The sequence below is a fragment of the Carlito syrichta genome, unplaced genomic scaffold (genome assembly GCF_000164805.1).
Source record: "Carlito syrichta isolate Samal-C Ts95f unplaced genomic scaffold, Tarsius_syrichta-2.0.1 Scaffold69290, whole genome shotgun sequence".
NCBI lineage: Eukaryota > Metazoa > Chordata > Mammalia > Primates > Tarsiidae > Carlito > Carlito syrichta.
Window position 1 is genome coordinate 122,853 of NW_007013386.1, and position 12,953 is coordinate 135,805.

The 12,953-nt window shown below is 61.4% G+C and overlaps 1 protein-coding gene across 2 annotated transcripts; it reads right to left on the reverse strand.

Annotated features, from left to right (window-relative positions):
* Positions 1 to 1,252: 1,252 nt before the first annotated feature.
* Positions 1,253 to 11,471, reverse strand: AMZ1 (archaelysin family metallopeptidase 1). Of its 2 annotated transcripts, XM_008052210.2 has the most exons (6): positions 11,168 to 11,471; positions 9,480 to 9,647; positions 5,278 to 5,406; positions 4,929 to 5,098; positions 4,221 to 4,397; positions 1,253 to 1,819 (listed from the first exon to the last, which is right to left on the reverse strand). In XM_008052210.2, exons 1-6 carry the CDS (start codon positions 11,469 to 11,471, stop codon positions 1,253 to 1,255), a joined length of 1,515 nt encoding a protein of 504 aa, XP_008050401.1. The 2 variants fall into 2 exon arrangements, with proteins under 2 accessions (XP_008050401.1, XP_008050404.1); XM_008052213.1 differs by lacking the exon at positions 4,929 to 5,098 and having other exon boundaries at positions 1,722 to 1,819.
* Between the last annotated feature and the right edge of the window lie 1,482 nt (positions 11,472 to 12,953).

The window sequence follows — 12,953 nt, forward strand, 5'->3', positions numbered from 1 at the left end:
ACCAGTGCCAAAGTCATAAGGATGCTTCGGTGTGCCTCACCTGCCTGAGCCCCTTCTAATCTTGTATTTCTATTTTGGGTTTTCTTAGAAGGCCCCCAAAACTGTATAAGCTCCTCACCCACAAGACGTCCAGGCTGCCTGTTCCTGCCCCTTTCCGGATGGGAAGAAGAGCTGCGTCCCTGTCTCATCACCCGGAAAGGATTCTGGGTCAGAAGCAGAAGCTTCTTTCCCTGCAACTCCAACCCTGCCACCTGGCTGGGACACGGGACAACCCATCAGAAAAGAGCCAGGTCATCAGGAAAACATGTCAAATGCGCCTGGATGTAAACAACTTCGAAATGCACGAAGCGAAATTTGACAAAATTAAAGGGCGATATCGATAAAACATTCCGCCATGGCTGCGAAAACAATACCTTTCTCACAATGGACAGAACTAGACATCTCATCCCCCCTAAAAGTCAATGAAGACACAGATGATTTGGATAATACCACCTTGACCTAACGGTGCAGCTGGTGCTGATAGCACAGCCACCTTTGTCAGGAAATTGTCCCCAGAACATCTGTTGTCAGATCCCGGCTGTGAGCCACAGCCTCAGGGAAGAAGAAGGACCTGTGTCCAACGGTGCCTTTCACCTTCAAATAGACACCCTCCTTTCCTGCAGCACTTGTCAGAAGAAATGGCACACCCCGAACTCTGACGGAGGTGCCCACGTGAAGTCCCTAAGGATCGAATGCCACTCGAGCCACAGAAAGTGACCCTTCATGTGTGTGTGTGTGACATTTTCGACAGAAACAAAACCCCATGGCTTCCCCCTTTGAGGGGAGACCCTGTGTCATCCTTGGAAGCTGGTTGCAGTAATGGAGGCCGTGTGTCCTCGGGCCACCCCCAGTCTGAGCGCCTGGGACGGCCAGTCCAGCCCGGCTATGAATGACAGCCAGGACTCAGCAGGCCCAAGCCCCCGCCCGGAAGGAGACAGGCACGTGGCTTCCTTCTGCCTCTGCGGTCTGGGGGCTTCGGCCCCCACGGCCAAGCCTGGTTGTGCCGGAGGAGGGGTGGCCAGAACCTGTGGGTCACCGGCCTGGACACCGGCTGAAAGAGCCACCTGAAAGATGTCGCCGTTTCTCAAGAGGACCCCTCCCTTCCATCCCCGGTGGGTCCACTGGGCCTCCGGTCACTGCACGGGGATGACCAGTGACCTAGGGAAAGGGACACCGGCCGCTGACACTGCCCTGGGCGGAAGGCCCCTCTAGGCTAATTCTCGTCCCCCTCCCAGTGACAGGGGGATGCCTCCACTCGGGAGAGTTTACGCGTGCTCAGCTTCCTCCGCAGGGAGCAGAACCTGTGCCCCAGAGCCTTGCGAAGAACCCCCGCGCTATCTCTGCCACCAGGCAGGTCCTGCCTGGTGGCTGGGAGTCGCCCCGTGAACATCTGCCAGTGGTCCAGGGCGTCCACAGCTCTGTCCACCTGGGCCAACTCCTCCTCTGCCACTTCCCTCTCCAGCGCCCGGATGCAAGCCGCCAGCCACCGCTCGTGCTCCCTGATGGCCTCTGCGGGGCCTCCACGCGACAGCGGTGCCTCTGAGGCCGCCGGGGAGCTCAGCCCGTCCTCCTCCGGCTCCAGCTCCAGCCCCGAGGAGAAGGCGGGGCCCCCGGCGTCAGGGGTGGCGGGCTCCGACAGGCTGGTGACGGCCTCTGAGTCACTTTCGCAGCACACGCCCGAATCATTGCTGACGGGCAGAGTGTCCTCCGACGTGGATGGCTCCCCCGCCTCCTGGCCAGGCCAGGTCTCGGCCACCGCCTGGATCCAGACAAGGAGTCTCTAGGAGGGAGAAGCACAGGCTGAGATCTCTGTCTGGGCGCGCGTCGCGTCGAGCGAGGGAGCTGCCGGGCGACCCGGCTCCTCCAAGGAGAACCCATGCCCCTCTGCCGCCTGGGGCAAGGTCAGGTCCCGGATGGGACACAAGGGTGCTTCTGCCCTGAGGACTCCGGTCCAGGATGTGCAGGCTCAGATGTTTCAGTTCAAAAGAGCCCGCGCTCACCCTCCAGGAACTTTGCAAGTTAGTTGTTGACCCAGTTGTTATTCAAAGGTAAAGTATACAAAGCTTATCATCGAATTTTAAAATTTCAAAGCCCAAGGAATACTCAGAACTCCTCACTTCCTACTTATTTTATGACGTTCCACTCTTACCTCGGGCGCTGAGGTTATTCTCCTGTTCTGCACCTTCGCAGGGGACACGTGGGACAAGGTACACCCACACCTCTCCCCAACTCGGAACTCAGTGGCATTACATTGGTGGCCCAGATGGGCCATGGTGCGAGTGTTTGCACCACAGGAAGTGGCAGAGGCTATTTCTCTGAGAGGCATTTCACTGGTTGCTGTCAACGGGCGGCAGTGGCCTTTTGTGCCCGGGCCCTCCGTCACCTCCCTGCCAGCTGCAAGGATCCTCAGGAGCTGGTCCAGCGACCAGGGACAGCAGGTGGCCCACATGTGGCCCACATGCTGCACTGTTCCCTCCTTCAGATGGCCAGGCCACCCTGGAGTGCCTTTGTGCCAGCCTCTTCCTCGGGGAACCTGTCCATGGTCATGGAAGGTGACGCTCTCTGGAGAGGAACGGGAGCTTGGGAAGGAAAGAGGAGCTGTGCCCTCCAGCTCGGAGCCAGAGCTGGGCCAGGAGTCAGAGAGGCCCATCCGGTCAGGGTGGGGAGTGAGGGGTGTAAAAGTCCCAGAAGCTCATTTCGGGCCATTGAGCAAGACCCCAAGTGAAGGACATAAAACGAGAAGTGACAACCCTTTCTGCAGACCGAGCCGCCCCTCACCGCCCACCACAGGGACTCGTGGAGGTGCTATGAGCTGCCCTTTGACCCTGCATGGAGGCGAGCTCAGGTGCCAGCGACCATGCCACCTGCACCCCCGTGAGATGAGCCACTGAGATGCACCTGCCCAGCCAGTGGCCTTAGAGTTCTCTTCACTGCCAGAGTCACCAGAGTTGTGCCTCTCAGGAAGGCAGCTGTGTTCCGGAAAAGCCCAGCCTCTATTTCAGGGGTGCTCAAAGAGAGGGTGGCTGCCAGCAGCATGCCCTGGGGACCCAGGCAAAATGCAGCTCCTCCAGGTCAGGCAAGCTCAGTCTGAGAACCACCCCCTGTTAGACTCAAGCGCCTGCACATGGCACCAGAAGCCGACAGCACAGGCTGCCCAGGACCACACAGATAGGGTCTCTTAAAACTTGGGGTCAGGCCAGACTTGATGGCTCAGCCTTTCCTCCCAGCACTTTGGGAGGCCGAGGCGAGTGGATTGCCTGAGCCCGCAGGTTCGAGACCAACCCGGGCGACTTGGCGAGAGCTCGTCTATACAATAATCAAAAATTAGCCGGGCGTGGTAGCGTGCGCCTGTAGTTCCGGCCACTTGGAAGGCTGAGGCGGGAGGCTCGCCAGGGCCCAGAGGGTCGAGGCTGCGGTGGCCATGAGCATGCCACTGCACTCCAGCCTGGGCGACGGAGTGAGACTCCAATTCAAAACAAAACAAAAAATGGGGTCTTAAGAGGAAGCTGGAGCCACTTCGTGGACAGCACTCGTGCCTTCACTTAGGAACAACTTTCAAATAGTTTTCAGCCAAAGGTGGGTTTTGAGAAAAATAGCCACCTGCCTTTGTACTCTGAACTCAAAAATCTCCCAAGTCTGCAAACATCTTTCCCGGGAGGGAGAAGCGCCCGCACCTCCCCGAGCTCAACACTAGAGGGCAGCCGCCGCCCGGTCGGGGCAGAAGAGGCAGCGCCCGCCAGGGCAGCCTTGTTGCGTCCGGCCCGCCTCCGCCGGGGGCAGGGAGAGGGATGGCCCGCACTGCCTCCGGACGGTGGGGGCCCACCATCCACCACGGGAGGAAGCCACTCCGGGGAGACACCCACCCGTGGGCCTGCGCCAGGGGCAGCCTTCTTGTCGACAGAAGGGCTGTCAGCCGCTCCGCCCTCCCCCACCCCGCGGCCACCGCATGGTCGCCCTGGTGACCGGGTGCTCACCGGTGCCAGGCTGGACTCGACCCGCTGCCAGCGACGCCCGTGAGATCCCGGAGGGGCTCGACACAAACGCGGGTCCGTTGACTCCCAGGGGTCCGCTCTGCTTGGGACCCAGGAAGTTACCGACACCTGTGTCCCACTCTGCGCCCGCGTGGCTTCGGGGGGCATTCACGGGCCCCTGCCCTCCCAGTGCCAAGGTAGGCGACTCACCTGGTACCTCTCGACGAGCCTGAAGCCCAGGACGTGCTGCAGCTTCCGCAGACAGATGGGACACAGGTCCAGGGGCCGCCGCAGGGCCTCGTCCAGGCTGAGCGCGCCCTGCATGAGGCAGCGGAGCCAGCGGCAGTTCCCCAGGCCCAGGAGGTGGCAGAGCTCGTGGCATGTGACCTGGGGGGTCAGGGGAGGTCGTCCACGCCTGGCCTCGCAGCCTGGCCCGCCACCCTGCAGATCCTGAGACCCCAGGGCAGCCCTGGCAGGGCCGAGACGAAGCCCCTCCAGGGGCCTGCTGTCCTGGGTGAGGCCAGAGTGCCAGGAGGTGGTCCAAGTACCCTCCCCCCACCGCACCCACCCTGGCGCTGACTCAGGCTTCCTGGCTGCCCACGGGCAGCTCAGGCACTGCCCCATGGAGGCTCGGGAGCCAGACAGACAAGGGTTCTAACCCCAACCCTGCCACTTCACAGCTGTGTGGCCTTGGCCAAAACATGGGCATCTCTGAGCCTTGCTTTTCTCACTCCATCATGTTCCTCACAGCGAGGGCCAGACGGTGCGACCGGCCAGACACACAGGCCAAAGGCCAGCCAGCACCCGGCCCCATGTCCTGCTGTCCGAGTCCCTGTCCTGGGTCTTGCAGCTCCTCCCGCCCCCCCCCCCGCCTTCCCCGCCCCACGGGCAGTGCCCGGCCCTCCTCTCCACACCCACCTTGCAGCACTGGACCAGCCCCAGGACACTGAAACACAGGGCCCAGCCCCCGTCCCGCAGGGGGGCCTCGGGGCCGTCGGCCGCCACTTCCCCGAGGGCCGGATCGGGGGTCCTGGGCGCCGACTTCGGGAATGCCCCTGAGAACCGGGCAAAGCTGCAGACGCCCACTTCTGGGGAGAGGCAGAGAGAAGAGGCTTGGAACAGCCTTGGCCTTGGGGAGCCCACGGCCAAACCCACCCCACCCTCGCTGACCACCCCACCCTGGCCGAGGACACACCCGGCCTGGGAGGCCCTGCGGCTGCACCCTTCCCTCCCCTCCCCCAGGCACAGTTGCGGGGCCCCGGCTCACCGTGCCCTGGAAGGAACTTGCCGAAGGTAAAGCTCCAGGTCTCGTGGGGATACAGGTCAGACAGCGTGAGGCCCAGCACGCACAGGGCGTCCCCCGGCTTGTTGCTCTTCAAGAAAGACAGGATGCCGTCTGCGGGGACAGGGACAGGGACAGGAGGCGGCTGGGGACCCCGTCTTCTGGCCCTGGGCGCAGGCAGGCACGCCCCCCATCCTCTTCCTCTGCCTGGGAGCAGCCCTTCCCGAAGGCAGATGCGAGCTGTGGCATCTGGACTGAGGCCGAGGACTCTGGGCGACCAAGCTGCACCGCGCCGGGTGAGGGCTTCGGGCCTGGGCCTCGGCGGGCATCAGGCCAGCCCGGGTCATCTGGTGATGCGGACATGGTGTGGCTGAGATGCCCATCCACACCCCTGGGGGCGGCGCCGGAAAGGCAGCTGGGCCTGCGAGCTGGTGTCATGGCAGCTCTGGGAGGGACAGGCTTCCCTGGCGTCTGAGCAACGGCCCCCAAGACGCCCACGTCCCGGCCCCCAGGACCTGTGGAGTCTGTTACCCCACATGGCAAAGGGACTGCGACTGATTAACCACCTTGGGAGGGGGAGATGATTCCAGGTGAGCCAGGTGAGCCCGCTGTCATCACGAGAGTCCTCAGGTCAGCGTGGGACACCTGGCGGTGCTGCCCGGCTGGCTCTGAGGCTGATGGAGGGGGTCACCAGCCAGGGAATACGGCCACCCCTAGGAGCTGGAAAAGACGGGAAACAGACCCGCCCCGGAGCCTCCAGAAAGAACCAGCTCTGCCGCCCTTGACGTTAGCGCTGATCCCAGCACTGAGAGATCCTAAGTGGGTCAGTTAGCCAGCCGTGGCATCAGCGCAGCCGCAGCCAGGAGGCCAGGAAGTGACCCAGCCCCGGCTGGAGAGGCCAGGGACAGGCTGGGCGAGAGGACGTCGAGGATGGAGGTGGCAGGACGGCCGCTGAGGGCCCGGAAGCCGGAGAGGGCCCGGGGTGACGGCAGGGAGGGAGGCGAGGATGCAGACAGGCAGCAGAGGGAGACGCTTCCCGGGAGTTTCGCCCCCGAAGGAGCAGATGGATGGGTGGGCCTGAGGGGCTGCGGGCAAGGAGGCGTCGAAGCCGGAGGAACACCGGCACACCTGGCTCTGACACAGGAAGGAAGCCTGCTGGAAGGGGGTCAGGGGATCTTCGAGCGGATGGCGCAGGGACCACAGTGGCAGGGACCAGGGTGGCAGGGACCACGGGGGGGCTGCGGGGTCAGCAGAACTGGAGGGAAGCCCCCCCGCCCTGGGAGCCCCAATGCAGGAGGGGGTGTGTGGAAGGATTGTACTTCCTCAGCAGAACATATCAAAGAAGGTAGCTGGGGGGCCAGGGACACCCCAGGGCTGGTGGTCGGCCTCTAAGAAGAGACCCCCTCCTGTGGCATTCAGCTGCAGGCAGGGGGGGTTGGGTCTCACCAGTGTGGATACTGGTGGGAGAGGGGCATGGCCAGGGGGTGGTCACCAGGAGTCACGGACTCAGAGCCTGGGGAGAGGACAAGACGTCCAGGCTTCCTGACAGGCACAGAGTCGGGTGCCAGGGAGCTGTGGCGACACTGGAAGGGGTGCTGGAATGAGGCGCTGAGATGGGGATTGTGAGATACCGCGGTTGCAGGCAACACTGGCCCACAGACATCCCGCGTGAGCCACATGTGTAACTTTTTTTTTTTTTTAATCAGTCTCACTCTGTCACCCAGGCTGGAGTGCGGTGGCACAATCACGGCTCATTGCAGTCTCAATCTCCTGGGCTTAGGCGATCCATGCTTAGCCAGTAATCGTGTTTCTTTTTACTTTAAAATGAGGGACACTGCCGGGCTCGGTGGCTCAGACTGTAATCCCGCGCCTTTGGGAGGCTAAGGTGAGTGGATTGCCTGAGCCCGCGGGTTCGAGACCCGCCTGAGCAGCGAGACCTCATCTCTACAATAAATCAAAAAATCAGCCGGGCATGGTAGCGCATGCCTGGAGTTCCGGCTACTTGGAAGGCTGAGGCAGAAGGATCGCCGGAGCCCAGCAGGCGAGGCTACGGTGGCCGGGAGCGGCCACTGCACTCCAGTCTGGGCGACAGTGAGACTCCAACTCAAAAAAAAAAAAAATGAGGGACACTGATGTGCCAGGCATGGTGGCTCATGCTTGTAATTGCAACACTTTGGGAGGCTGAGGAGACTCACTTGAGCCAGGAGTTCGAGACCAGCCTGGGTAACATAGTGAGACTTCATCTCTACAAAAAAAAAAAAGAAAAAGGAAAAATTAGCCAGGCATGGTGGGGTGCACCTGTAGTCCCAGCTACTTGGGATCACGGGAACCTAGGAGGTCAGGGCAGCAGTGAGCCATGATCCGTACCCTGCCTCAAAAAAATAAAATGCAGTGTGAGCCACAATTGTGGGCTTTGGGCATTGCCCAAAATTTCCAACGACGGGTGTCTTAGAAGAAACACAGAGACACATGGGGAGAAGGCCATGTGAAGACAGAGGCAGAGGTTGGAATGACAGGTCTGCAAACCAAGGAGGTCCCAAGGCTGCCAGCAACCGGCAGGAGAGATCCTCCCCTGGGGTCTTTGGGGCATGCAGCCCTGCCCATGCACAGGTCTCAGGCTCTGGCCTACAGAACCATTAAACCAGAAACATCCAATGTGTAAGCCACTCTGTCCGTGGTGCTTCGTAATGGCAGCCCCAGGAAACCAGTACAGGGACCTCAACCATGTTAACCCGACCACAGGAATGCAACCCATCATAGCCCCCAGGTTCCACCAGCTCTCATCTTTTTCAACCCATTTTCTTTCCTGGCAGTAGTCTGAGGGGCTTCCCAGTACCATGCCCTGGGGTGGGGGGATACAGACTGTACTCCTGAAGATCATCAGAATGACCCAGAAAAGTTCCACATTTTGGCCGTTGCCTTGCTAAGCTGTGGTGTGGCCATGTGCTCTTTGAGCTATGGCCAGGCCATGTTTCCTGGCTTTGGCCCCCTTCCTACCTTGGGGAGGTGAATCTTCTCTCTCTCTCTCTCTCTATCTCTCTCTCCCTTTTAAATAAACTATATTTTCTAAGCTAAAAAGAAAAAAAAAGTTTCACATCTTTGTCCCAGACAGTCACCTCTTAGGTACCCGGCAGAGGGAGAGAAAATCCCCTGTAAAGTATTATCCCAGGTCAAAAATTCTCCTAAAAGTTAAACTAATTTTTCAAACAAAATGCCCAACTAACAATAAAAAATAGCAGGTCACACAATGAGGCAAGACGACTGAGATAAAATGCAGAAATACAGCCACATGGGCACTCCAACTAGTGAAACCATCAGACACAGACTGATGGTTTAAAAATGCTGAAGTTTAAGAATTTAGCAGGGAACTGGAACCCATTTTAAAAAGTGGCTCTGCTAATTTAAAAAGAATCCACTAGAAACCATAGAACTGAAAAATATGACAACTGAAATTAGGAACTCAATACATAGGTTTAAGCACACCTTAGATGTGGCTACAGAGAGAGTTAGTAAGCTGGAGGATGGAAATAAACTGAGACTAAAACACGAATGCTCGAACAAGATTGAAAATACAGAGGAAAAAAGATATAGAGAGAAGAATAAGTTGAAGAGGAGAAAGAATGGGTCAGAAACAATATTTGTAGAAAGAGGCAATGGCATATTTCTGAGGAAAGATGTCCATCCACCCATTCCAGATCCAATGTTAGCCAAACAATGTGAGCCCTAGACCTTCCTGGTGACTTCCCCAAACTGGAGCCTGGGTTGCCTGTCCATTTGAGGTCCCTCAGTTCATCAGATCATCTCAACCCAGTTTCACTGTCTCCAGCTGCCAGTGACCTGCAAGGAAGGGGCCAAGGACTTGGGGGCTAGGGGTCTTTAAGACGTTTATAAAGTGCTCTGCAAAGACAGAAGGCTGGAGAGGTGCAGAGTGACCTTAAAGGAGCTCCCTGCACCTGCTCTGCATGCTCTGGAGTTTTCTCCTGGACACTGGGCTGTAGGGTTAGATCCAATTCTGAGTGGGAAAAGGAACCCCCTGTTTCAGCCTTCCTTTCCAAAAGCCTGGGGAATAGAGGTTCCCCACCAAAAAGCTTTCTTTCCTCCCACCTCTTCCTCTGGAAAGGACCTTCTGCTGAGCTTCAGGGGCCCGGCCGGCCTTGGCCCGAGCTGTGCCCATTGTCCGCACTCACCCGTGTGGAGCTGGACCCTGTCAGAGTCCCGACTGGGGCGTGAGAAGCAGCGGATGGACGCGGCTGCCACCGAGGGCAGGCACTTGACCCTCAGGCCCAGGAAGAAGGCCTCTGTGCAGCTGCACAGATGGTTCAGCAGGGAGCATCCCGCCGGCCCCTCACTCAGATCTGCAGGCAGAGCAGTGCCGTTAACCCCACGGTGCCACCCGCCTACCTGTCACTATCCCCCCACGGTGCCACCCACCTACCTGTCACTACCCCTCCCCCATGGGCACTGGCCAGCCAGAAGGAGGGGGCGGGTAGGACTTTGTCACAGGGTGGGGAGTTCTAGGGTAAGCACAAGGGACTGTGTTGACCAGGTGAGAGCCACTGGCAGGAGCGGGCAGGGAGCCAGAGTTCGTGGCTGCAAAAATCCAGCCTGCTTAGATCAGAGCAGGACATGGACACAGGTCGAAGCAGCGAGGGCCTCCCAGGGAGGAGCCACTGGACACACCAGATCACACGTCAGGAGGACGGATGGACACAGACCAAGGGTGGAGGCCGAGAGGCCAGTGAGAGAGTCGTTATGGGGTCCCCAGGCCAGCAGCATGGGCCCGCCCCAGAGCTGGGTAGAAACACAGAGCCTGAGCCCAGCCAGGCCTCCCGGCCCAGACCCTGTGCTTTAGCCTGATGTGCGTGTGCCCAGGCGAGCGGGACAGGCTGCCCTACACTGGAGACAGAGATGGCAGCTTGGCTGTGGCGTAGTGGAGAGCGAGACCAGCACACCCCACGGGACTTGGGTCCCTGGGGGAAGGAGGAGCCCTGTGGACCCCTGGAGCTGGCGACGAGCCTTCGCGGGATGAGGCCAGCCAGCATCCGGCACCCTGGCCTTCCGTGGAGATGCCAGCCTCGGGATGACGTGGCACGCTGGCGTCTCAGAAGCTGAGCGCCAGACCTTTCCTCCTCTCCAAAGCCAAGTGCCACCTGTCCTTGTGCCCTCTCTGCCAGGGTGCCACCACCCTGCCCCGGGCATGCCAAGAGGCACAGTGGCCAGCCCAGCCCCTCACCCTCCCTACCCCTGGCTGAGCCTTTCCCTGTGAGCGCAGGTGCCTGTAGTCTCAGCGGTCAGTCCACCCCGGGTCCCTCAGTCTCTGCCAAAGGGCTCTGGAGGCCAGAGAGCTCGCCGTGGCCCCCGAATCCCCCGCTCTGCCCAGCCTGGTGCCTCCCGGTACAGCATAAGGGATGAGATCCCAGCCGCAGGGTCAGACGGACCTGCGTTCCACCCCTGCCCCCGCCAGTGACCAGCTCTGCAACTCGGGGAGGCCAAGTGACTGCTCCCAGCCTCCGTCTCCTCACCTGTGAAATGGGCGGATCCTCATCTCAGCACCCCGAGGAGGAAGTGACCTCTACAAAGCACACAGTAGAGTGCCTGGGACAGCCCTAGTCTCCACAGAGGCAAGCAGGGCCCTGCACATCTGAAGGGGACGGCCCCTGTGTGTGAGGTGGTCCTGCCGCAGGACAGTGGTGGGCTGGGAGGAAGTCTAGACCCAAGCAGGCCTCCCTGCCTCCGCCCCGAGTCCCCACCAGGCCAGGGCCATCCTTCCGCGTCTCGCGCCCGCCTGGGGCCCGAGTGCCGCCCCCTCACCTTGCGCTACACACAGGCCTGGTCCCCCAGGCGGGTCCTGCCGGCTCCAGGGCCCACCCCGTACCTATCGGCTGCAGGTAAATGTGCTTCCGGGCCAGGCTCTGCCTCCGGTGCTGCAGAGAGGCGTGGAAGGCCTCGAAGTCCTCCAGGGCCTCCGGGCGGCTCAGGAGCCAGTCGAAGGCCGAGTGGACGAGCAGCGTGCAGAAGAGGGTCCTCTGGGGGTTGTAGGCCTCCGACAGGAAGAGCCGCTCGGCGGGGGAGAAGGCCGAGACGTAGAGGCGCTGCAGAGCCGCGTTGGTGGAGACCAGGGCGTCCTTCAGGGCCCGGGGGCCGAAGCTGAACTCCTGGGCCGGCCGACACTGCAGCATGGTGGGCGGGGGACTGGCCACGCCTGGGAGCCCCTGCCGCCGCCCGGGCCCCTAGGGGACGGCCACCATCTCTTTCAGAACCTTCCCCGGGAGTAGCTGCCAGGGGCCCTGCGGGGCACCGGACCTCCTCAGGCGCGGGCGTCTCCAGGCCAGCGGCGCCCTGGGGGGGAATGCAGAGGCGCCACTGTCACGGCTGACCACACGCAGGCCGGCAGGACGGGGGGCGGGGCCGGGGGCCGCTGCCTCTGCGACCTCGTGCGGTCTCTGCTCAGGCCTGGAGACAGGCTCTGCAGGACGGTGGTCAGAGGGGCGGGGCAGCCCCGCCAGGACGCGACCCTGCCCGCCCGCGGGAGCCCAGGACGCTCTGACTCCCTCCTGCTCTAGCAGGCCGGCCCCTAGTCCAGAGCCGAGCCTGGGAGGCCCTGCCCTCTGCAGGGACGTGTCTCCAGGGGACCCCACAGAGGGACACCTCCCACGTCCCCTCATCCAGCCCGCCCTGCCTCGGACACCCAGGAGGAAGAGCCCCCCACCCCCTGTGGGAGCCCTGCTCGAGCCAGAGGGGCCCTCCGGGCGCAAACCGGGAGCTTCTCTCCCTGTGTGGTCACCAAGGGCCCACTCGCCAGCTCTCCCTCCAGTGGGCCCCACACCCAGGCCGGGCCCGCAGCCCCTGGGCCCCAGATCAGCACAGCTCCTCCTTTGCCCAGTGGCGAGCATTCCCAGCAGGGACCTTGGGTACCCCCAGTAGCACAGGCGCGGGAGGCAACCCAGCAGCCCCCGACCCAGAGCACACAAGAGAGTCCCGAGACAGTGAAGTCGCAGGGCGGGCCCCGGTGCCACCCCTGCCCCGCTACTGTCCACGGGGACACACGGAGAAGCAACCACAGGGTTCCCACCCAGGGACAGACAAGGCAGGAGGAGACTGAGGGGGAGGGCGGGGGGGCCGGGGAACCGGGGAACCGGGACAAAGTCACTCTGCAAACCAGAGTGTCCCCTCTGACTCAGGAGCAATGGCTGGCGCGTTGGCACGTTACCCAGAAGCACGCCTGGCTGGCTGGCGGGAGATGCTGGGATGTGGTCACAAGCGCCACTTGGGCTCGCCGGTCCAGAGACGCGCAAGGGTGACGCTGGCAAAGGCTGGGCTGGGGGCGCCTCACAGAAACCGAGGACGCACAGACCGCAAGGCAGAGCGCCGGAGGGCAGAGCTGAGGGCAGCGCAGAGCCGGACGACTGCATTTCGAAAGTCAGGCTGGACTCCAGACCGGCTTCTCAGATCACGAGGTGGTGAGACCCCCAGCCCTGGGGGAAAGCCAGCTGCGGGGCTTGTTTTTGCAGAGAGAACAATGAACCCAAACGTGTACATGTGTATGTGAGTGAGCATGTAAGGGAAGATTTTTTTTTTTTGAGTTGGAGTCTCACTCTATTGCCCAGACTGGAGAGCAGTGGCCACTCCCGGCCACCGCAGCCTCGACCTGCCGGGCTCCA